At 35.9% G+C, this 24,706-nt stretch overlaps 3 protein-coding genes, 1 long non-coding RNA gene and 1 pseudogene across 4 annotated transcripts in view; 1 reads left to right on the top strand and 4 right to left on the bottom strand.

Annotated features, from left to right (window-relative positions):
* The first annotated feature begins 100 nt into the window (after positions 1–100).
* Positions 101–5,653, top strand: bacc1 (BPTF associated chromatin complex component 1). Its single transcript, XM_016555271.1, has 6 exons — positions 101–347; positions 429–523; positions 655–756; positions 1,742–1,971; positions 2,096–2,197; positions 3,336–5,653. Exons 1-6 carry the CDS (start codon positions 327–329, stop codon positions 3,398–3,400), a joined length of 615 nt encoding a protein of 204 aa, XP_016410757.1. The 5' UTR covers positions 101–326; the 3' UTR covers positions 3,401–5,653.
* Positions 5,654–11,350: 5,697 nt separating this feature from the next.
* On the bottom strand, positions 11,351–12,619 carry LOC107742403 (P2Y purinoceptor 3-like). Its single transcript, XM_016555346.1, has one exon. It carries the CDS (start codon positions 12,617–12,619, stop codon positions 11,351–11,353), a length of 1,269 nt encoding a protein of 422 aa, XP_016410832.1.
* A 2,142-nt stretch (positions 12,620–14,761) lies between these two features.
* Positions 14,762–19,419, bottom strand: LOC107742402 (schwannomin-interacting protein 1-like). The gene is made up of 7 exons (XM_016555344.1): positions 19,090–19,419; positions 17,442–17,655; positions 17,220–17,350; positions 17,047–17,134; positions 16,837–16,950; positions 15,860–15,977; positions 14,762–15,674 (listed from the first exon to the last, which is right to left on the bottom strand). The coding sequence occupies exons 2-7, from the start codon at positions 17,637–17,639 to the stop codon at positions 15,574–15,576; spliced, it is 750 nt and encodes a 249-aa protein (XP_016410830.1). The 5' UTR covers positions 17,640–17,655; positions 19,090–19,419; the 3' UTR covers positions 14,762–15,573.
* Positions 19,420–21,972: 2,553 nt separating this feature from the next.
* The window catches only part of LOC107742341 (flavin-containing monooxygenase FMO GS-OX-like 2), a 10,646-nt pseudogene continuing 7,912 nt past the window's right edge, over positions 21,973–24,706 (bottom strand).
* The window catches only part of LOC107742342 (uncharacterized), a 2,598-nt gene continuing 760 nt past the window's right edge, over positions 22,869–24,706 (bottom strand). Inside the window, exons 2-4 of the long non-coding RNA XR_001640301.1 lie at positions 24,479–24,548; positions 23,436–23,610; positions 22,869–23,339 (exon numbers count right to left, since the gene is read on the bottom strand). This is a non-coding gene — a long non-coding RNA (uncharacterized LOC107742342). The remainder of the gene's footprint in view (positions 23,340–23,435; positions 23,611–24,478; positions 24,549–24,706) is intronic.

The raw sequence follows: 24,706 nt of genomic DNA, 5'->3' as shown, positions 1-24,706 counted from the left end.
CGGCTATTTTCGCAGACCGATGTTGCGCAGATCGTGTGCTATCATTTGATTGGCTATGCACTGACCAATCACACGCCTCATTTTCGAAGCGCAATGTACTCTGGGAATTTTTAGTTCGAACTATTATGTTCCGTTCATGCTGATTATAGAGACTTTTTTATTAGATAAATAATAAAGATAAATATATTTTAATACGAATGGTCACTGAATGACTGCAACAGTCATTTTAAACCGGTTTGATCGATTTAACTATTCAGCGCAGCTGACTGAGACTCGACTGAGTTGTTTTCGTGTTAGGTCTGTTTAATTCAGCTCATCACTCCAGCATGACTTCAGCTTCCACGAAGGTAAACATTTGCATTTTGTTTTTGCATTATAAATAATCTTAAGTAATTGGTAAATAAAAAGCACATATAAATGTCAATCAGGTGGGCGAGATCTTCTCGGCTGCAGGGGCTGCATTCTCCAAACTGGGTGAACTGACCATGCAGCTGCATCCAGTGGCGGACTCTTCTCCTGCAGGGTGAGACGTGCTTTATGACCCCCCTTCTGCTGAAACGGCATCTCCTGCAGTATTTCAGATGTACTGTTGTTGTTTAAGTGCAGTGGATATATTATAACTGACTCCTTCCCTTTGCACACTGCTTCTCTCAGAGCCAAATGGACCGATACGGAGATCGAGATGCTGCGTTCTGCAGTTCGCCGCTTCGGTGAAGATTTGAACAGCATCAGCTCAGTCATAAAGGAGCGAACGGTGTAAGTGTTTATGAAGCTGTAGGTGTGCTAGTTATTATAGCTGTATAATTGTCAGCTTTTTCTTTTTCTTTTCAAAATTAAAATACTAAAATTCTCTAATATTAGATGTAATATAGTCTAATTTTGTGGAATATAAAATGCTGTTTTATATGTATTTTTTGTGACAGGATCAGTTTAAAAATTGGTATTTGACATTTTCATTCGTTGTAACAATAGCTTATATACCAAAAAATCTTTTCAGCATATTTAGAATAAGAATCATTAGATGACATTAAAATACTGTATTTAAGGATCACAGCGCGAGAACTAATTAATTGTAATTTTAAATCTTTACCAATCCTTGCTGCCACTGTCCTTCAGACCACTAAGTTTTAACCATTTGTCAGCAAGAAGCTTTTAATCATTTAATATATAATAAAATTTCATATGATCACATTTTATTTTATACATTATATTAAGTACAGTTTAGAATAAGTATGTTTCATTTTTACATAAATATATATGTTACGCTGAATGGCGATGGAACATTATTTCACACATATTTTGATTTCTTATGTTCACAAAAGTTATTTAAAATATTGGAAGTAGACACTTTATTTGCATTTAATATGCTTTCTATGTATATAAAATCACTTTTGTAAATTTAATTTGATGCAGACACCAAAATAGTCCTTTGCAGACACGTTGTGTCTTTGACCCATATATAAAATCAATAAAAATGGTATCAGAAGTCATTTATACATTCTGTAAAAGTTGGGGCTTCTTTCCCCAGGTATGGGGCCAACTTACCACAGTGGTGGGGCAAGTTGGCCTCTTTGAATAATTTTACATTTTGTGCTCTAATAACTATATTACATGCTAAACTTTCTAAATATGTTACAAATTAAAAGCAAATGCACATTGTTCTTAAGGAGTGCATCTTCTCCTATCTAACCCTAATGCACCACAAATCTCTCTGTCTCTCTTTTTCCTCATCATCTTGTAGCGCCCAGATTAAGACCACAGTGAAAAGGAAGCTGTATGAGGACAGCAGGGTTCCTCTCACTGCAGAGTCGCCTAAAAAAACGATGAAGAAAACCACAGTGACGCTACCGCCCCCTCCTGCATCAGTCGCCCCCACCGTTATCACTTTGCCGACCTCACAGGTTGTCATGACAACTGGATTGCAGAGTTCTTCGTCTTTGCAACCAGCAATAAAGAACCCTAAACCAGCAGGTGACTCAGTTTTAATGAAAAAGGATAAAAAAATTTTAACAAAATAGCAATTAGTAATATTAGTATACAAGTGGTGTGGTTATGTCTGTCAGCACACTTACACAGTTTGGCTGTCTATTATTAGATGTGACTCTGAGTGCTCTGAATGACTCTGATGTGAACAGTGATTTGGTGGATATTGAAGGGCTTGGAGAGGGTTCCACTAAAAAACCAAACTTTGACCAAGGTGAGTCACATTTTAAATGCAATGAGACATAATTGACCCAAAATTGAAAATTCTGTCATCATTTACCCTCGTGTCATTCAGAACCCTTTTATGGTTCATTTGTATTTATTATGAAGCTACAAAACAGGGTTTCTGCGGGTCTTAAAAAGTATCAATTCACCCTTCCACAAATTTAGGCCTTAAAAGTTCTTAAATTGGAGCAGAAAGTCTTAAATTCATAAAGTAATGGCATTAAATCGTGCATGCGCTGCAAAAATGGAATATCTTCCTCTGTATTTTTGTCTTGTTTTCCAATACAAATATCTAAACATCCTGAAAGCAAGACACATTTACTTTAGATGCAAAATGAAGATAGTTGAAGTTTTGTTTTCTGAGAATGTGAACAAAATTAATTGAATTTATGCTGAAAACAAGAACAAACATGTCATTGGGATCAGAAAACGTGTTTTCCCTTTAAATTAAGTTGTTTTGTCTTGAGCCCATTGGCAAGTTTTTGTTTTAATCATAAGCTCAATTCACTTTGATCAATTTCACAGAAAACAAGACTTCCTATCTTATGTGATATTGCTTTTCAGTGTATGTTGATTTAAAAATCATTATATATTTGCTCTGGAAAAAAAGACAAACATACTGAGGAATTACATGACTTTTTTGCGTTGTGATTAGAAGGTATTTCCATATTGTATTTCAGCTATATATATAAATTATAATTTAAAGTAATGGAAATCTGTTGGATCTGTTATATTTTCAAAGAGTTGCTGATACATACTCATTGTCTGCTCCTAGACATTTATGTTTAGAGAACATATTGCCATATTGTGTTCCCTTCAATTTATTCCTTGAATTTTCTTCAATTGGTCTTAAAATGGTCTTTAAAATGTCTTAAATTTTTCTTCATAGAACTTGCAGAAACCCTGGAAAACTGTCAATCTATTCTTTGAAACTGCATGTAAAAGAGTGACTGTATTATTTAAAAATTGTCCTGTATTTTTAGTGTATTATTCAGAATTGTTCCACAGACAGTGATATCACAAATGACATGACAGAATTTTCATTTTGGGTCAATTAATCCATATAGAAAATGTGTTGATTAAATGTGTTGAAGTGGGTCCAATTTTCTTGTCCTTTTTTCTTGCAGAGAGCTTGAATCTGGACTCCAGTCTTATAATGAACTCCAGTGATCTGCCTCTGCTGTCCCGCTGATCTTCACTTGTCAGTCAAAGTGATATTGGAATCAAGGGCAGCACATGTAAAGATTCTGCAGTTTGATCATTGCTGTACCCCGTTATACCTTTTCCACTGTGGGTTCAAACAGCACCAGATAAACCTGTACAACATTGCCAAGCATTTTCTACCCACGTCAGTGAAGATGAAGTATTACTCCATGAAAAATAACTGCGTCCTTATAGCTCTTAAAATGCAGCAAAAATAAATAATGGAATAATGTTTTTAGTGGTTCATGATGTGTGATCTGATTTGCCCACAGCTGAAAAGGGGTTTGCAGGACAGTGGTGCAGGGGTCAAACTACCTGTAAAAATACTTCTTTTTTTAATTATTAGGCCCATTTGGCTGAAGTAAAGCTTTGTGAAGTGAGATGCTGCTTGTAATGAAAATGTGGCAGCACAATATCAAATTTTTTTACCATTTACTTTCACTGCCATTGTATGTTAGGTGCAGCTTCTATTGTATGTATATATATATATATAATTTTTTACCATTGCAGAATAATTAAACAGGTCATTTCAACAGCAAACATGAGACATGCCTGCTTAAGTTTTTTATGAACAAAATGTCTCGTCATACAATTTCTTGGCTCAGCATAAAAAGACAGCATACAGATCAATAAAATGAGTTTTTAATTATGATCTTTTTCATAAGAATATATGGTATACATTTGATGGTAAATTAAATTTTTTCTCTGATAATTGAACATTCATCTTGAGCAACTGAGAGGGAATAAATGTACTTTTGCTACCAATGTCAAAACGATATCCATCTTTCCCTTAATTTTTCTGGAACTTGAACAACTGATAGGCAAAACCTATCGGCTTTGGCATTTCTTTACAATGTTTTTCGTGTGCTCACAATCCATTTAGTTTCTTCACAACACCACTCAGTCATTTAAGGAGAACAAAGGACAAATCATGATTCTATCTCTGACACACAGATACAACAGATCCTGTCATAGTAAGTGTATGGCAAATCTGAAAAATAAATGACATGGTACTTATTCTAGATTATACAAACGATTCAGAACAAACAGCTGTCAAGTCTTCCGTTCAGGTTCTTGATAAATACCTGGTATCCCAATGAACTTAACTGATTATCCAGATGAACGTGACATACTAATTCCAGCAACTTTAATGCATATTGCACATTGGTAATCACTTTTAAAAACCCATAAACATTGGTATCAAACTTTGAAATCCAAAGGACCCCAATAACTGGAAATTGCAAATGACAGTGCAAGTAACTTTGGAATTAAAACTTCAAGACCTGTAAGGCATTATCATGGAATTTAAAACGAAATGAGTAAAAATAAAAGGCAATCGAAGAATGAGCTGTATTCCTCCTGATACATGGATATGAATATGGAAACAAAGGAACGGCTTCAAATGTCTGTTGTGCAACTTTAGAGACCGACAAGCTGCCGGTGGCGATTCAATAAAGACTTTGGGAATCAAGATTTGTGATATATTTTTACATTGACACTGAAGTACATACTGCAACCAGAGCCTTTACACATTCATAAATAATGTAACATGCGCCACAATCTAACAATTTGCATAATGCTGTGCTGTATCAGGATTAATTTGCTTTAGAAGGGCTTCCAGTTCAATTAACTGCAGCATGTCACTTTTTGGATAATACATTTTCAATGAGCTTAATAAAATCCATCCAGCTCAAACGCCACAATCCAGAACTGCTGCTTTTACACAAAAAGCAGATCAACTTAAAAGAGCTGAAAATATTTCCCAGGTGAAAGGATTCAAACAATTAAAACATACAAAACAAGACCCATTACAATAAAAGTAAATATGATCCCAACTCATGTAACAGCAAGATTGACATCTAAACACTGTGCAAATAGTAGAAGAGGAAGAGTATGATATCCGCTAAAACTGTGATTGTAGAAACGGTTTATCTTGCTTTGTAATGCAACAGCTCATCCCTTGCAAGTATCTTAACTCCTCAATTTCTGTACATAATTCACAATATAAAAGTCTTGTTTAGGGTTTCATTAGGAGGGAAAAACAGTTTGACTAATGATTTTCACACTGCGGCGGTACTGAAAAGCATCTTGCCTCAGACGGGATACATTCTAAGGCTCTAGGTCAGTTATTGATATGGACTTTTCACTGAAAGTGCTTTGCGTATACTCCAACATTGGATTGTAGATGCGAGGTGAGACATCTAGTCTTTACAGTACTTGTTTTAAAGGAATAGTTCACCCATACATAAAATTTTTACTCAATCTCAGGCCATCCAAGATGTAGATGAGTTTGTTTCTTCATTAGATTTGGAGAAATTTAGCATTACATCACTTGTTCACCAATGGATCCTCTGCAGTGAATGGGTGCCGTCAGAATGGGAGTCCAAACAGCATCACAATAATGCACAAGTAATCCACACGACTCCAGTCCATCAATAAACATCTTTTGAAGCAAAAAGCTGCGAAGCAAATCCATAATTTAAGGCATTTTAACTTTATACCATCACTTCTGAATTATTGTGAAGTTTTTAATCAGTTGTTTGGTCTCTCATTCTGACGGCACCCATTCACTGCAGATGATTCACTGGTAAGCAAGTGATGTAATGCTAAATTTCTCCAAATCTATTCTGATGAAGAAACAAACTCATCTACATCTTGGATGGCCTGAGGGTAGATAAAGTAACAGCAAATTGACATTTTTGGGTGAACTATTTCTTCAAGTAAGCGGTAAGCAAATCAAAATGTGGGAGTTGCCTGAATTCACTGGTATTTCCAATGATTTAAGGAATATTTTTTTCAAACTCAAAAAGTTCAGTCCAAGCTAAAAGACATATGGAAAAATAAACATATTTACAGATATCAGAACCCTCGGATAAACGCAAGAGAAGAACATAGGATTAATACCTACCAAAATAATATTCGATTATTCACATATTTATACACATTTATACAAAAAGTTGACATCTATGGCCAACTGATTTTAATACTCTCTATCCTTAGTCCTTTTTCTATGCATTCAGGACGTTTTACCAGACCGCTGGACCCTGCTAATGGAAGCTGAAGATGTGCCAAAATACAAGAGTTGAGGAAAACAAAGAGCAAAACTGGTCTTTCTCTTGAGTCTGTACACTGAGGAAAGGGTCTTTGTGTCAATATTCGCCAGGTTGCAATTACCTGAACACTTTCATTGCAATGTGTTATTGCAGATACTATTTCATATAAATAACACACTATTCCGTAGGCACAGAAGATCCATAATTATTCACAAATTACATGATAGCCTGCATGTTGTCATGTCAGATACATCCAGAAGATTTTGTCGTCTTCTATTGCATCTTGATTTCCTTTGAAATCAAAGTCACAACTAGGCCAAATTTCCTTCAGAAGGGATTGAGCTGAAATCCTCTATTCAAAGCACAAAATTAAAAGCAGGAAAACAAAACGGGACAGAACCGAGTTTAGGTCGAAGTTTGGTCTTCGTTTTACAACACCTTGAGTCCAAAGCTCTACAAGGTGATGATGTGATGAATACTGGGGTTTAGATGCTGGGGTGGTGAGAGGTGAAGGGGGGCGGAGGGGAGAGGGACAGGGGGGTGGCCTGGGTGTTTGAACCGACAGGAGCAGTCCCAGAGGAAGAGTCCACTGACTGGGAAACACTGCATGTATGAAGAGATTTATTAAGTGCTGAACTAGATCCTAATGCGGCATGAGATTCTGTTCAGTTTATTATTTAAGCATCATTATAATACTCACCTGACTGTGTAACTGGTTATGTGAGCAGGGTCTGTGACTCCAGCAACAAAGAGCTTTTTGGGTGGACCGTCCGATTCCACTCCACCTGAGTGGAGAAGATGGGAAAAAAAGACAAAGTAACATGACAACAAAGTCACTGGAAAAACTGATTAAAAGATGAGAATTTTAATACTGGAACTGAATGATGCTGCGAGCAACAACAAACAGCGTCAACAGTGTAGCTCGACTCACAAACTAGTTGATTCTTTTGAATAAATCGGTCAAAATGACTCACTAAGTTGCTGATGACTCTTAAGTTTTGAACTGGAGTATTTTGTGTTACTTCAAATTAACCAAGAACTGTTACTATGTACTTATGAAATGTTAATAGCATAAATAGTACTTAAAATGCCAAAATAAATAAATAAATAAAAATAATAATATAGAAAACTAAATATCATTAGAATTACATACACTACCATTCAAAAGTTTGAGGTAAGATTTATTTTAAATAATTTAATACTTTTATTCAGCAAGAATGCATTAAATTGATCAAAAATGACAGTAAATACTTCTACATTTTTACAAAAGATTTCTATTTTAAATAATTGCTGTTCTTTCCAGCTTTCTATTCATGAAAGAGTCCTGAGAGAAACATTTGTCACAGTTTCCACAAAAACATTAATTTTTTAACATCGATAATAATAACAAATGTTTCTTCTGCACCAAATTGCAATGCATTTTATCATATTCGAATGGTTTCTGGGGGACCATGCGACACTGAAGACTAGTTAATTCAGCTTTGCCATCACATGAATCAATTACATTTTATTTTAAAGTGTTAATATTTCATAATGTTACTGTTTTACTGTATTTTTGAGCAAATAAATACAGTCTTGATAAGCATGTTTTTTCCCCAATGCTGTTTAAAAATCTCATGTTCCATGAAGATATTTTGCACATTTCCTATTGTATATATATCAAAACTTAATTTTTGATTAGTAATATGCATTGCTAAGAACTTCATTTGGACAACTTTAAAGGCGATTTTCTCAATATTTTGATTTTTTTTTGCACCCTCAGATTCAGATATTCAAATAGTTGTACCTCGGCCAAATATTGTCCTATCATAACAAACCATACATCAATGTAAAGCTTATTTACGCTATTTATTCAGCGTTCAGATTATGTATACATCTCAATTTCGAAAAATTTACCCTTATGACTGGTTTTGTGGTCCAGGGTCACAAATATAAATTGTGCCTACTAATAAAACTCTTGCCAAAACTACAATGGATTCCCTATCTCTTCTAATTTTGAAGTAAAAGCAGGCCACAAGTGCTCAGCATACTTGAGAACTCCTTCGCTGCTGTTTAAAAGCCTCACAGAATCGATTCTTTAGTTCTCACCTGTCTCTTGTGTTCGGATCTCTCACATGACAGGGAGAATGGGGACAGAGGAAGAGTCTGTAACACAAACGAATTGCTGAAGGTTCTTCGAAGTTTTTGGAAAACTAAATGCCCAAAACTGATATTCACAGACCACCTGAACACTCACCCGGGAGGGACAGCTCGGGTTTACAGAAACGCTGCTCCGACGATACCGAGCCGAACTATTAGAGCTGAATACTGTCGTCCCGTCGCTGCAGTGCCAGCAATCAACAGTTGGGAGTTTAAAAAAAATTCTGGTATTAAATTATCCATCTACTTGATTTTGTAGTGTATATCACTGTTTTAAATGAATTCACAATGTAGTATTCCGTTGCAGTCACTCAGAAGAGAGTGCAGTTCTCTCACCTGACGTTCGTGATCATGGGGGCGCTGTTCGACCTTCGGAGGGCTCCTCCTGCGCCTGCGCACTGGTCCACCTCCATCCTCTCCATAGCTTGTCCTCTGGCGCCGGGACTGCGCGTCACTCACGGCCGGGCTGAACGCGACCTGACGCGGCCTAACCCCCAAATCTCACCCGGCAAAAGCCCGACCAGCAGGCCTCACGCCAAAATACCCGATCCAATTTAACTGAATGAACTGCTTTCCCGTGTCTATCGCATTTTGTTTTATTTTCCAAACGAAATAGTGTCAGCTTGATACACTAATTTATTGAACAGCTGTGAGCTCGAGCTGCAGCTGGTTTATCGGATCGCACACAAACTTAGTATAAACTCCTCAGGTTGCTTTCGTCGGCGTAAACAGGAAGCAAATACAGTTATTTCGTAGCATTAAAGAGATTTTTCGTATTCAGTCCACAAGTTATGTATAGTCAGCACTATTTCCAAAGCAAAGCCACCAACAAGGTCCTTTGGCTTTTTAATCAAATCCAACTTATCCAAACAGAGCAAATAAAACATCGAAAAGCAAAAACAGAACATAAGCGAATAAATACGGATAAAAGTGGTCAGAAAATACGCTTTCGGGTCTTTTCGGTCAAATGTCGTTATAAAGGTGAAGCTTTCTGCCACGGCTTGTTTTTTTTTTTTCAAGTTTACCTGCTAGTTTGTAAAGCAGTCGGAGAAATGACATAACACCATCCCGATCACACATATGATCGTCGGCTCTGTCGGCGAAAGCATCCTCATCTAAAAGTGTCTGCTGATACAGTCTGAAACACGGGATACATTAAAAGTTTTCGGTCATTTCTTAATTTAGAAAATAAAACATATTTCCCGCAACCAAATAGAGATTGTGCATCCCCTTGTACAACAGCGCCTCGCTCTGGTCAACAAGAGAATTACACGCAGAGATAAAGCACTGTGCTCAAGACAAGTGAATATGTGGCGTACAGCTACAGTATTTACTGCTTATTCTTCTGCCAATTATTCTGGCCTTATTGCAAGATATATAGAGTTTGCTTTTCAGATTAATCTGATTAAAACAACACGTAATACGATTAATGAAAGAAAAAGGGTAAATATTTAGGGTTATTTTCATTGAGGATTAATTCAAAAGAGTCACCTTGGGATGCATGACAGTCATACTAAACCATCACACATCAGCAATACACTACAAAACTGTATTTGAACAAAGTAAATGTATTAGATGTTAAATGCTGTAAAAGTATTGTTAATTTTTCGTTCATGATTCCGAAAGCATTAACTACTTTTAACAAATCAAACCTCATTGTAAAATGCTGCCAAATAAATTCTGTCAATGTAAATTACATTCATATGACAAATATGGATTTTGCTTTAATTGTGAATTTGTATATATTTTACACTATTACATATTCAAGATTAACCATTTACCACAATGGTATTTGAAAGTGTGTATATATTTAAGGTAAACATATTTAACAAAATAAAATTAAAAAGTTAAGTTAATTTTATCACAACATTCATGAAACAAATATCTACAGCTGTTTATGAATTGGTCATTTCTTATGAATTTTAATCTCTTACATATTCAAGCATGACCTCAGTGGTAGTCTGAAAGTGTGTGTGTGTTTCTTTTAAAACCATGTCTAACAAGGTAAACATCAATTTAAACAAAATAAAATTAAGTTATTTATAAAGTTTATTCTACCAGTGTGAACAATATTTCATAAAAAATTCATAAAAACAAATGTCTGGTGTTGCTTCTGAATTAGCGAATGCTTAGGAATTACAATTCAAGCATAAATGAAGCATGACCATTTACAATGAGCTGAAAGTGTGTGTGTTTTTGAGTTTAAGCTTTAGTTTGAGCTTTAACTTTTGACATATATTAAAAATGAGTTTTTATTCACTACAGCATCTTTATGAAATTGTAAAAGTATGCAGAGTTCCAAAGTTTCAGGATCTTGACAGCATGCAGGTCATATTAGCCTTGCTAATAGTGTGAACAAATCGTTTTAATTGTCACAAGATGTAAATGAGTAACTTTTTGTTTCCTGTTTCTTTTGTATATTATTTTGGCCTGTACTTTACTTCTAGTCAGTTAGCAATTAATAAATTACTTTGTGCTTAAGAAATGCCAGCTTTAAACTTTCATGAATTATTATTTCAATAATATTTACTGATTCTGAATTTTTTGCTCACCAAATATCCATCACAAACACAAAAACATTATGTTTAAAAGAGGTGGGAGGATAACTGCTCGGTCACATACTAGCATAAAACATACTGCAATACTCAAGATTGTGTGAAATATATTAAATAATAAATAATATGAAAGCTATAGCATTTAAAGTAGGTCTGTCCCTTAGAGATCGTGCATTCCCGACCTCATCTATGTTATTCCTGAAGATTTCGAGTCACTTTCATGAGCTTCCTCTGCTTTATGTGAATTGCCTTGCTCTTGATCCTCAGCCTCTCTCTGTCCTCCAAGAATCTGTAAAGGCCAAGCAGGTGGGTGTTATGACCGGCGTTGGTCCGTCCACAGCAGGCTAAGCTTTTGTCTCCTGTTATGAAATAAAGGAGAGCATTGAGCCAGGAATTGCAGGAAGCCAGCGGCCGAGTGATTTTGTAGCAAATGGAAACCATCCGCATGGTTTGGCACTCAACGGCCTTCGTTTCCTTGAGGACGAGGAAGAGCGTGTGTGTGATGTGGAAGGGCAGGAAGCACAGTGCGAACAGGATGGTGATGGTGATGATGGTTTTGATGGACTTGCGCCGCCTGTTGAGGTACGGTGCATGTTGAGAGCCGGAGATGGACACGGATGTCCTGTCTTTGACCCCTTCGATCCCGCCGCACATTCCCCCTTCCTCTTGCACCTGTGGCTGGGAGTGAAGCGTCTGAAAGATTGTCCACACCACCTGCGAGTAACACCATGCAATGACGATAAAAGGGAAGAAGAAGCCCAGAAGGTGTAGAACGATTCCATAAGGCACGTATTCAGAAAACTCACTATCTATTGCGTCATCCCAACAGTTCCTGTATACCTCCACCTCGACTTTTCCAGCATCGCCCCTATTTTCCAACCAAGAATTGGTTCCTTTGTTCATCCCACCTCTGATTTTCCTCAAAACATCCCCTGTTTTGGCAAACCGGACGATTGGGCATGTAAGTATGAACACAATGACCCAAACAGTTGCGCAAATGCCCCTAACCGCCCGCTTGCTCTCCAAGGCGATGGTTCTGATAGGATGGCAGATGCCCATGTAGCGATGGACGGATATACAGGTGAGGAAGAAGATGCTGCAGTACAGGTTGAAGTAAAACAAAAAACGCACCAGCCTGCACATGAAGTCTCCAAAAACCCAATGGTCACGCATCACGTAGCTGGCCACGAGGAACGGCAGCGACAAGCTGTACATCAGATCCGTGGAGGCCAGATTGACCATGTAGATTAGCGAAGTGTTCCACTGACGGCCGCTCCTGCACTGGTAGGACCGCAGGAGGACGGTGGAGTTCAGGACGAGGCTGAGCAAGAAGGTCAAGGAGTAGCATAGAGGCAAGATGATATACTTGTAGGACTCGTCCATGCTGCAGCTGTGCAGTGCGCTGTGGTTATGAACATCTGGCTGCAGTGATACGTTGGAGATTGAAGTCGTGGTCTTCATGATCAGCTGTCCTTGTAACTTCAGAGCCACATCACTGTCTTCTTGATACCTCTTCAATTCAATCTAGAAGCTCCACATTCTTCAACTTTCAGGATATCCTGTGAGGACATCGCTCCAAGATATAGAAAACAGAGGAACCGTGATTGCATTGTAAATCTGAACTTTCTGGCAGTCTGTCCTATATTTTATTTCCAAGCAAACAGCAGGTTGACCAATGACCCAGCCCTTCAACTTTATCTGTCTATAGTGCTGAACCTATTGAATAGACCTCTTCTGGTCTATTACCCCATCAATCAGTAACAAACCATTCTGTAAACCCTTCATTCATCTTTACATCCCCCATTTTTTGAGTCCCATGTATTGGACGAGTTCTTTCGCTTTGCAGTTTTTCTTCATATAAATTAAGAACGCGTCACCTGACCCAACTGCCCCTTTTTCAATAAAAACTGCAAAGCGTGTACATTAAGATGCCTAATTTATGGCTAGACATGGATGATGCATTCATCTATATGCATGGTATACCTACATAACATGGAGCAGTAATGACAATGTCTCCATGTTTGGTTCATGAAATACTTGAGTTTGTTTCTTAATGAATATGCTTGTGTACTACAGAGGCAGTTTTGGTATTACAATATCATGTGTCCTTGCAGGTATGTTCCAGTAAATAATTAATTCCCATTCATTCAGACAAGAAATGCGTGCAGTTCAACACAAAATGTGTATCGATTATAAACACCATGATTTGATTATTAAAAGTTAGAAAATGTAAATTAGAAAAAGTGTGATAGTATTATTGAGATCAGAAAAGACTGTATAGGTCATCCTTATTCATTTAAAGCAAATTTATTTTTTATAGTATTAAAGCAAAGTTTGTTATGATAAATGTAGACCACTGAAAGTAGATCTAAATGAAATATCTTACCTGCTTAAAGGTCAAGAAAAAAGGTAACTTCAATGAGCAGCCAAAATGCATTCATTTCTTCACACATTTGATAAAAGGTCAGGTTGAAAAGTTCAGTGCCGGGTACTTTTTGCTGCACTTCTTGAACTACAGTCCCTGTTTACGAATTGCTTTCTCAGTTTGGTATCCAGATCTGCTAGGTTTTACTAATCAGTTATTCTGTGTGCTTTCTTCTTTTCTCTCTGGTCTCTGTGCCCTCTCTCACTCCCTCGCTGTTCACTGTGCATGAATGGTCAGTCAGTCAGCTGAGTCGCATGCAGTCGAGTACATTTATGTACAGCAACCGGTTCACTATATGTAAAACATGGTATTTAAAGCATACCAGGGCTAAACAAGTTTTGTCTTAAGTCATAACCCTCACCAGTAATACTCAGTCATTTCTGTTTTCAGACCAAATATGTGTTCTTATTAACTCATATGTATATAAATTTGCATTTTCATTAATGGAACAGTTCACAGAGAAATGAAGATTTACTGAAAATTTACTCACCCTTAGGTCCTCCAAGATGTAGTTGAGTTTGTTTCTTCTTAAGAACATATTTGGAGAAATTTAGCATTGCAGCCCTTGCTCATGTAATTAAATGAATTAAAACAGCCGATAAAAACATCACAATAATCCACAATATTACTCCAGCCCATTATTAACATTTTGTGAAGTGAAACAAAATACAAGTCCAAAATCCATAATGACACTTCTCCCAATGTAAAAGTTCATCCTCTGTTGTCCTCTCACATCAAAATTCATCAACATATTTGTTTAGAACTATTTTGGCTGTTTTGATTTGTAAACAGTGCTTGATCTGTGCATTTTTCTCTTCTGATGAGACAATTTTTTTCATTGAAGAAAGCAATATTATGGTTAGAGGACTCGTATTTTAGCCGGAAGCAAGTGTGAATTTTGTGTGGATTATTGTGATGTTTTTATCAGCTGTTTGGACTCTCATTCTGACGGCACCCATTTACTGCAGAGGATCCATTAGTGAGCAAGTGATGTATTGCTAAATTTCTCCAAAAGTATTCAGATGAAGAAACAAACTCATCTACATCTTTAATGGCCAGAGGGTGAGTTCATTTTCAGTAAATTTTAATTTTTGGGTGACCTATTCCTGTAATATAATGAAAGTCACTTCAAATCAATACTGTGGGAAATACTGTGTTGAAGAAAGTCAGCAAATTACACATTTATTCTGCTACAAGTGTCATTCATACAAATGCATAATATATAATATATACAATACACATAATATACAATGTGCATTTTATTTTATTTATTATTTCATTAAAAAGAAATACCACAACATTAATTATGACTTTAATCTATAATTCCTTTCTGGGATATTTGAGGCACCTTCAAGAGGGTGTCTAGCAATCCGAGGAAACACAAAAGGACCTTAAATGATCTTTTAATGCAGAGTATGTATGCCATAACTGCCTTTTCAGTTCCACAAAAAAGGCTAATGACTGTGTATAAAATATAAAATAAATGATTTATTAAATTATTGTGAATATTTAGCACTGAGATATACTTCAGCCTCATGTGTAAGTTTGATACACAGGAAAGTTGTAAGGCACATTCATAAGACAGCAAAATGCCCACGTTTATATTTTCATGACGATTACATATAATGTATTTCAATGCAATGCTTAAAGTAGCCTAACTGATGATTAATACATCACAGTTATAGCACATATGGCTTTGACAGCAGCTTAATTTATTCTCTATTTACGAAAGCAAAATTAAACCGTAAGTGACATATGAATCAGAGCCATTAGGGTTCGTTATAAGGCACTTTTTTCCCACAATAAAACTTGTGACTATAATCAATGTGACTCACATTTTAACAAAAGTTTCTGAGAGGGCTACATTTCTTCAAGAATAAACAGGATATTCTGGCCTTTGTTAGTCCATATGATGAGTAACAGTAAATTACTGCTTTCAGAAAGTGCCAACGTTAAACTGCAGTTACGCAGTGTTCAAAACAAAAATCGTTCATAATGATGTCATATCCTGTACATCCAGGAGCAAAGCATCTTGCTTAGTCTGAAGATGGTCCCGTACTACGAGATGTTTCACCAGTTCTGAGCTCAAATCTAAAAGCACGAATCAAATTAGTGCATGAGTAAAAATCAATGTCATTTTAAAGTGCAAAAACATTTTTGGAAAACAGTTTAAAGAAGCATGAAAATTGTAAGACATTAGTGAGTTGTATTACTGATTGAAAATGTGGTTGCTGCAGTTCAGTGACTGCAAATTGTATCACTGAGGAAAAAGATACCTTGAATGTCCTCATTCAGCGAAGCCCTGAGCGCTTTCAGCTGCAGTGAAGAGCATGTCTGCAGATCACTAAGGCTAAGAGTCTTTCTCCTTATGCTCATGTTACTGTGGGTGGCTTGCTGAAAATAAAACAAAAATATGCAAAATATAAATACCAGAGAAATTACCACCATAGTCATTCAGCGAAGCCCTGAGCGCTTTCAGCTGCAGTGAAGAGCATGTCTGCAGATCACTAAGGCTAAGAGTCTTTCTCCTTATGCTCATGTTACTGTGGGTGGCTTGCTGAAAATAAAACAAAAATATGCAAAATATAAATACCAGAGAAATTACCACCACGAGAGTCACACACACACACACACACAAAAACACATAAGGGATTACATTCAGATAACGCTGAAATCTTACACTCCATTGCCTTAAAGGCACAGAGTACACCAGTGACATTCCAGAATTAAAACCCCCTTTGAAATTGTAATAATATTTCACAATATTACGTTTTTTACTGTAATTTTGATCAAATGAATACTGCCTTGATGAGCATAAGCTAATTCGTCTACATATTATAGCTAGGTAATTTTATGCTTCAAATGAAAGTTTGTAATGTTGTGAATCATCCCAGAGTTGGTTGAACTTTTTATTGAAGAATTTTTTGAAATCCCTGTGGAGAAAATGAAAGGGAAAAATACCGGAAACAAGTCTGCTTTTCCGTCATCATTTACTCACCCTTATGTGATCTTGTCTAACTTTATTCTGTGGAACACAAAAGTAGATATCTTGAATGACACTTTTATGGTGTTTTATAATCCATTTTGAAACTTGAAAGCTTCAGTCCTCATTACAAGCTCCATTTTGTTTTGTTTTTCTCGTTTTTTTGTAATCGCATGTATAAACCACCCAACGCATTCTCCTTTTGTGTTCCATGGAAGAAAGACAGCCATGCAAGACTGCTGAGTGAACTATGCCTTTGAAACCTCTCACCTCTTTCTCCTTCTGTTCGGCCCATAGCTCGTCTCTGAGAGCCCTGAGTGCTGCTTTTACTTCCTGTTTTAGCCCCCGAGAGCAATTTCCTCGTACCTCTGCCTCACACGAGCTCTGAGGATGACAAAAACTTAATGCCTTTTGCAACCTCATAAATCATGACCTGAGATACAACTCAGGGAAACTACTATCACCACTCTCTGCACCCACCTCTTTGCTAAATAATCCTTCGTCATCCTCCTCCTCACTCTCACTGTTGTTGATGAAACACAGCTGAAGATTTTTAGGACTATTAAACCTGAAGGGTGGAAACACGCAGCACACATAAAACAGAACATCAGAACAAAGTAGCTAAAGATTATGAACCTGCACATGCAGAATACCGTGACGTTATGACAGGGACACGGCAGGGACTGTAGTCGTTCTCATCCGCCCATGGCACCAGGTGAAGTGAATGGTGTTTTGACTCTGTCCAGCATCCAAGTATTCTGTCTCGCTCTGATAAACCCAGACTCTGAAACATAAGGAGGTCTTCACTGTATTTTGAATATTTAAAATTAATATTTTAATAAATTAATGTATATAAAGTCCTGATAAAATGTTACCTCTGCTTTTTTCCTTCTTTCCTCTTCCTGCCTTTCTAACTCTGCAATTCGCAAACTTAAATCTTCCCATTGCATGATGGGAAGGTCGTGATCCCCCAGGGGGGACTCCTCACTCTGCTGTTTGGTCCCCTGGCCAGAGGGTGAGGGGTCATCAGTGGTCCTCTCATAATGCCTGTCGCTCTCTGGATTCTCCTCCATCCGTTGGAGAGTGATGCTAGTCCAGCATAGACAGGCCACAAGCACATGCATTTAAAGTCAATGAATGTTACGTATTATAAAATATATAAAGACTAAGACTTAAAATCATTTTTCAAAACCTTTCATGAAGCTAAACAAAAAATTATATATATAAAAAATAAAAAAAATCCAGGGTGACTCAAGAAAATTTGTGTTTTCTAGTCTGAAAGGTGATTTTTTAAAGCACATTTCTTAAAGATTCTATCAGAATGTCTTTAAGTCATATAAAGTGTTTTGTGGCAATCAAGATTTTGAAATGCAATGGACATCATTCAAAATTTTGGGGTTGGTAAGATTTTTTAATGTTTTTGAAAGAAATCTCTTATGCTCACCAAGGCTGCATTTATTTGATCAAAATGCAGTAAACAGTAATATTGTGAAATATTATTACAATTTAAAACAACTGTTTTTATTTTATTTTAACATATTTTAATATACATTTATTTATGTGATGTCAAAGCTGAATTTTCAGCATCATTAGTCCAGTCTTCAGTGTCATGTGATCCTTCAAATATCATTCTAATATGCTGCTCAAGAAATATTTCTGATTCCAATCAATGTTGAAAATATTTTTTATATTTTTGTGGAAAAACCTTTTGTTTCAGGATTCTTTGATGAATAGAAAGGCCAAAATAGCAGCATTTATTCAAAATATAAATATTTTGTTATAAATGACTTAACATTATAAATGACTCGAGAGTCGCTTTTGGACAATTTAATACATCTTTGCTGAATAAAAGTATTAATTTCTTTAAATGACCCAATGGACCCCAAACTTTTAAATGGTAGTGTATGTTGATATGTAGGTATGCCTTGAAAAAGCAACAGTGGACAGTTTTACAGCAAATTTTGCAATCATAATGTGCATATTTCGTAATACACTTAGGAGAATTGGGAAACATGGCTGAGAACAGGCCAAAAGACATTCTCATGGAGAAAAAATACATTGACCACATTTTTGTTTTGTATACAGATACACATATAGGCTACTCTGGCTATAAGAAAATGCCTGCAGAAAGAGTAAAAGTTGGTATCTGTTTTTCGCTGTTAATGTCATTGTTTACATGTTCATGAGGGACCAAATGAAATGAAATTACCCTTCAAATAATACACTAGGGCATTTAATTTCATTCCAGACCTTTAAAGAAAGCCATGCTACATTAAAATTCCTGGTTTCAGAGAAAACAAGTCCAGCACACTCTGTCACATTAAAATGAAGGAGCGTTTCTGTTTGCTTCATGACGCACGACTAATACGCGAGTCTTTAAAAAGAAACCACCAAAATGTTTTCTTTCTTTCTATTATTCATAAACTTTATACTCAATTTTAGTATTGTCAAAGCTGAATCGTATCGTCACTGAGCCCCTCCGGTTCCTGTTGTCTTTTCTAGAAGAGACATGAATTTACTCACCTTTTATCGGAAAACTGATGTCGACATCGCGACTGTCATCTAAAAGTCAATGTATTTAGACATTTCACGCTGTTTAATGAATTATTTCTGACTACTTTAATCCTTCCTCTCCTGGCGAGGAAACACCCCTCTGGCTTTCCCTTTCCTCCCGCCCTCCGTCCGAGTTTCTTCTCTTATGTTTTCTTAAACGGCGACTTTTATCGATGTCAAACTTTTGAAGTCAGTTGCTGCTGTTAAAGTTTGAATTGCGCGTGAATGTTTTGTATAGTGTTATAGTGACAGCTGGAAGTGCAGATAAGACTGTTTGGGACGGGTTGAGAAAGTAGGTGTCCGATTTCACATGTTGGGAGATGAAGACTACGAGCAGATGGGAAAGTCTGCGGGACTGTGGCGTGTTGTTCACACTGCTGATGAAAGCTGTGATGCAATGCTTGAATAATGTAGAAAATCACATCCCCTTCAAGCCTAACATAAACTTCACATCGCATCTCTGTGTAAATATTAGAATATTTCTGGAGGAGCTCGAGGTTGCTTAATTGCCTTGAGTTAAGATGAAGTTTAAAAAATGTTTATCTACAAAATTAGTCACTAAAATGAAGACGGAAAACGTTTGAAAGAAGAAATGATTTTATTTTGCAGGATCATACAGTAAAAATGGAATGTGGAATATTAAAAATCTTTAAAATGATGTTTAATGACTATAAAGTGTCAAGTTGTGTATCCATTAAAAAAATAGCATTATATTCTAAAGTGTTATTGCATGACAACAACATTATTTTAAGTGCATAAAAAAATAAAATAAATAAAGATATTACCAAAATATATATGCCAACATTATTTTTTCCTAGGAATGGTTTGCATTTTAATGAGACATATTTCTTTTTTTTTTAGACAGAAAATAAGGAGTGTTATGTTACTGACCCATTTATGTACATATATGTAGGCTATATGGGTCATTGATACAATTATTATTTTTTTTACTGAATTGTGGAGCTCACAGGGCTCGTATGTTGCTGTCATTCAAGCGAAATAAGAACATAACTAATAGTAAAATATTTTGTAAATCATGTAAATGTTTAAATGAACATTTCAGTCATTATGTTTAAATTAAACTTAACTCAATTGTAATATTTTATTTTTTGTTATGCCAATAAATGAAAAAATTTAAATTGAAAATGCAAATCTTGACATACATCTAGACAACAATAAAGTTTGACATACACCTATGAAAAAAAAAAAAAAAAAACATAAAACTTTGATCTCTAAAAACAAGTGATAAGTGATTTTTCTTCCTTCAGCACATATATCCAGTGGTGGAAATGGCCAAGATTCACTGGGGGGACTGTAGATTGGAAAGGGTAGGGGGCGGAGGGGGGCTAATAATGTAAGCATTAATATGAGCCCTTGTGTTTAATAAAAAGGGAGAATGATTCAAAAACACCATTTTAAAAATTTAGGAGCACCTTCTGATCAATGACAAAAAATTTACCTTCACATTATGAGGAGATATTTGACTCCTTAAAGTGATTTGCTGGGGCATCTTTGTAATGTAATTTTTTCTAACCTTATTGAATGTGTCATCTTTTATTTCAAATTCATACATTTATTATTTACATATTTTTTAAATTGAAAACAATAGATTGAATTGAACAATAAAAAGAGGCTCAGAAGTGGCATGGATGCATTTAAATTCAGCAGTATTATGAGATTAATGCTTTACATTTACATTTAGTCATTTATCAGACGCTTTTATCCAAAGCGACTTACAAATGAGGACAATGGAAGCAATCAATATCAACAAGAGAGCAATGATATGCAAGTGCTATAACAAGTTTCAGTTAGCTTAACGCAGTACACATAGCAAGGAAAAGAAAAACAAGCAGTTAGTAAATGAACAGAGTGCAAGTCTAAAAGGGGCACGTTTTTTTAAAGAATAGAATTAGAATAGAGTGCTAGAGTTAGATATAAACTTTAAATATAAAGTTTGAAAATAGAAAAAAGACATTTGAATATAGAAATATTAAATGATTTTAAGCACTGAAATGATACTTTAAAATGAAAATAAAAGGGCCAGTAGGTGGCAGCAAGTCACTGTCTTTGTCACTGAATCATTAATTCAATCAATTCGTTCAAACGGCTGATTCATTCAGGAACGAAGCAAGTGACTACTGTCCTTGTGAGCGGGTGATTAAATCATTGACTCACTAGATTCGTTCAAAAATGCTGATTAATTCATAAACTAAACACCGCTATGTTTGCTTGGTAGATGCGCCAAGTTTTAAATGCGACTTTGTTTGGAACTAATTACGTTGACGAAATAGAGCAAAATCAGACAACAGTATTCCTAAAATGTACTTAAAATTATGGACATATTAAAATATGAACATAATTCTAACTTCTTGTTTTTTGAACTGCTGTATAAAATCAACATCACAACTGTCTTTATAATCATTAAAAGCTCACTCATCTCAGTTCATGCAAGCTCTTTTCGGCTCGACGACATTATTTTTAGACAGAGTTTACATAAAAATCTGGATAATTTCAGGTATGTTAAACACAGCTTTATCCATATCAAATTTTCTAATCTGTTAAAGTAAAAATTTTCAGCGAAAATCACGGTTCATCCTAGATAATTCACCTGAAACAGTCTGCTTTCACGATCTGTGCTGTGATAGGAGAAGGACGCGCACCGATTTAGAAGCATTTCCATTGGCTGCAGCCTGCAGGTATTATGGCCAATCATAAAAGACAAAACCATAGACAAAATATCCCACTACGTTTTACTACATTTATGTGCGAAACTCGGATCGCTTTCGTAGGCTATTGAATGGATAAAATACAGAAATCTCTTTCATTTAAAAAAAAAAAATCTAACCAGCTGGAAGTGAACGCAATTCATTTGTCCCCAGACTGTAGCTAAACTCAATCAGTCTGTTCTGGTGGAGCTTCCCAAATCTCCCACTGTGTGGCATCAATGAGCCTATAGTTGCTTTGTCTGTATTTCTGTGGGTCTTTCTGCCTCTGTCTGCGCACCTCTTCATAGAGACTCTCAAACACTGACTGAGGAGGTGTGAATCGGCCCACCCTGGCCAGATCCAGTTAATACTCCCACTGATCTTTGTCCAAATTGAGCAGGTGCTTCACCTGCACACCTGTGTCTTTTTTTCGTTGCATCTCTCTCTGCACCTCCTTCTCCATCTCTTCCCGGGTGGGCAGCTCTACTGAGCCCTCCAGGACAGCAAGAGCGAACCTAATGGATAAAAAAAACAAGAACATTAGAGTGAGAATCAATCACATTCAGCACTGTTAAAAATTGTCCCGTTAAAAAACAGTAAGTAACTGGCAGCACGGTTGCCAGCAAGTTACTGTTAAATTAACAGTGCCTTGCTGTTGTTGAAATTTACAGTTTGTTACTGTTTTTGGAAATACAGCATAAAGCTGTTATTTTCTACATTAACAGTAAATTACTGTCAAAAGCATTAACAGTTAATTAATGTTTATTTGCCCTTTTTTAACTGTAAACTACAAATGTTATTATATTGAGAAATGGACTGCTAAGAAAAAAAGGTGGAATTATTTTTCTAGATATTTCTTTGATTTTATGAATTACCCCTTAGAAGTTTTGCTATAAAATCATGTTTTAATACAATGTACAAATATAGCCTTTGAAACATAAAAAATGTAACACAATGCAGTGTAACTTCAAAACGTGCTTTATTAAAACTTTGAAAAACAAAAGCCACTTTAATCACAAAATATTCTCAAAATTAGTGGCTGATGCAAGTGAAATGACTAAAACTTAAGCTTCAGAATAAACTTTTGTTTAACTGAATAAACAAAACATTTATATAACATTAGAAAAAACTAAATGAGTGACTCAGAGAACTACTGAGTGAATAAGAATTACTGAATTATTAGTGAATAAGAATTACTGAATGAAGAAAGAATTCAATGAAGAATGAAGTGAAAATGTTGGTATTCAAAAATGAACACCTGAAAAAATTGTGCGACTAACACACTAAAAGCATGTTTTTGTCGTGTGTGAAGAGTATGTGTAAGGTGTGTGTGTGGTATGTCAGTGAATGAGTGGGTTCACTTATATGAAGTCCCACTCAAAGTCCATTAGTTTCTTAAGTAGACTGGCAACCCGAGTGTTGACTGATTTCTTTTTGTGGGCGACCTTCCCTGTCCGCTTTGATAGGACTTGTCCACCCTTGGTGCCTTTTTCAGGATTTATACCAATGAAGCGCCTGAAAAACAAATGCGTACATTCAGAATTAGTGTGGGTAAAAGTTTACATAACGAGAATGTGAATAGAAATTAATATATGAATCTAAGCATCTAACCTCTGAATGAATTCCAACGTGGATGCAGCCTCAGCTTGGTACTCCACATTGAAATTGTAGAAAGTCGAAAACACAGCAGCAAGTCCAGACAGAAAACTTGGCTGGATGCCCTCACCGATTATTTGCCCCTCAAAACTAATCATCCATTTATGAATGCAGCTTCCTGGTTTTTCACCTAAAACATTCCAAAGAAAAAACAATGTCAGGCAGTCACATAACATATTAATTTTCTACTGCCAGATTGCAAATAAATGCAAGGGAAACTGAAATCATTTTACCTAGTCACAGAGCCCTGTTCTTTTAACATAACAAATGCATTTCAAAATGCTGATTGTGGACTGGTCAGGACAGACACTGAAGTCAACACGTGTATATACTGTGTATTGTGAAATTGTTGCTGCAATTTTTATGATTTATTTAACTCAATATTTTTGCTCAATATAGTTGAAGGGTTAAAAAAATGAAAATTTAGTAATTAATTAATCACCCTCACTTTCAAAGAGTTTTCATTTTCAAAACACAAATGAAGCTATTTTTAATATTCTTTCATCATTTCTGTTCATCCATTAAAAGTCCAGTCAAATCCAGGGTAAATGGAAACTCAAACGCGCTAGCCTGACAGACGAGAACAAACCTCATTGGTTCTCACGTCAAGCAAGCATGTTTGAGCTTATTTGCTCTATGTATGCTCAATGATGAATGTTTATACATGAATGAACGAAATGAAATTCATACATTTACAATAACTTTATGAACTTTTTGAAGCATCAAAGGTTTTTCTTTTTTTGACTTTCAATTGATGAACAAAAATGATGAAAGAATTTTATTAATATATTCATTTGTTTTCCAAAGATGAATAAAAGTCTTAAGGGCTTGGAATGACATGAGTGTGGGTAAAAGATGGCAGAATATTTATTTTGTGTGAACTGTCCCTTTCAGTGTTGTACAAAAGCATTTACCATGTTTGCTGAAATACAGAAAAAAACACCCTTAGTGGCTTATGTAATAAAATAGACTATACTTTCATACAGTTCTATACATACCAAGGAGTATCAGTCGAGGAGTTGCAGGTAGTTCAAGTGTCCTTTCTACATCAGCTGCAGTGGAAGATGCCTAAGACACAGTTACAACGATGAGGACATAGAGACAAAATACACTAACAATAATGCCTTGTATGCATTTAATTTTTAAATTAGGAAAGAGCATGTCTATTTCAGTTGTTAGGACAATAATACCATGATAGAAAATAAACAACAACAACAACAAAAAAA

The sequence above is a fragment of the Sinocyclocheilus rhinocerous genome, unplaced genomic scaffold (assembly GCF_001515625.1).
Source record: "Sinocyclocheilus rhinocerous isolate Xijiao unplaced genomic scaffold, SAMN03320098_v1.1 scaffold1127, whole genome shotgun sequence".
Taxonomy (NCBI): Eukaryota; Metazoa; Chordata; class Actinopteri; order Cypriniformes; family Cyprinidae; genus Sinocyclocheilus; species Sinocyclocheilus rhinocerous.
This window is presented reverse-complemented; position numbering and strand designations above follow the sequence as displayed.

Coding starts and splice junctions, on each gene's coding strand:
- bacc1 (XM_016555271.1), top strand. CDS start 327: ATGACTTCAGCTTCCACGAAG. Junction 757..1,741: donor GTCATAAAGGAGCGAACGGT/GTAAGTGTTTAT, acceptor ATCATCTTGTAG/CGCCCAGATTAAGACCACAG. Junction 2,198..3,335: donor AAAACCAAACTTTGACCAAG/GTGAGTCACATT, acceptor TTTTTCTTGCAG/AGAGCTTGAATCTGGACTCC.
- LOC107742403 (XM_016555346.1), bottom strand. CDS start 12,619: ATGAAGACCACGACTTCAATCTCCAACGTATCACTGCAGCCAGATGTT.
- LOC107742402 (XM_016555344.1), bottom strand. CDS start 17,639: ATGGAGGAGAATCCAGAGAGCGACAGGCATTATGAGAGGACCACTGAT. Junction 17,351..17,441: donor AAAGAAGGAAAAAAGCAGAG/GTAACATTTTAT, acceptor CTTATGTTTCAG/AGTCTGGGTTTATCAGAGCG. Junction 15,978..16,836: donor CCGAACAGAAGGAGAAAGAG/GTGAGAGGTTTC, acceptor TTTTATTTTCAG/CAAGCCACCCACAGTAACAT.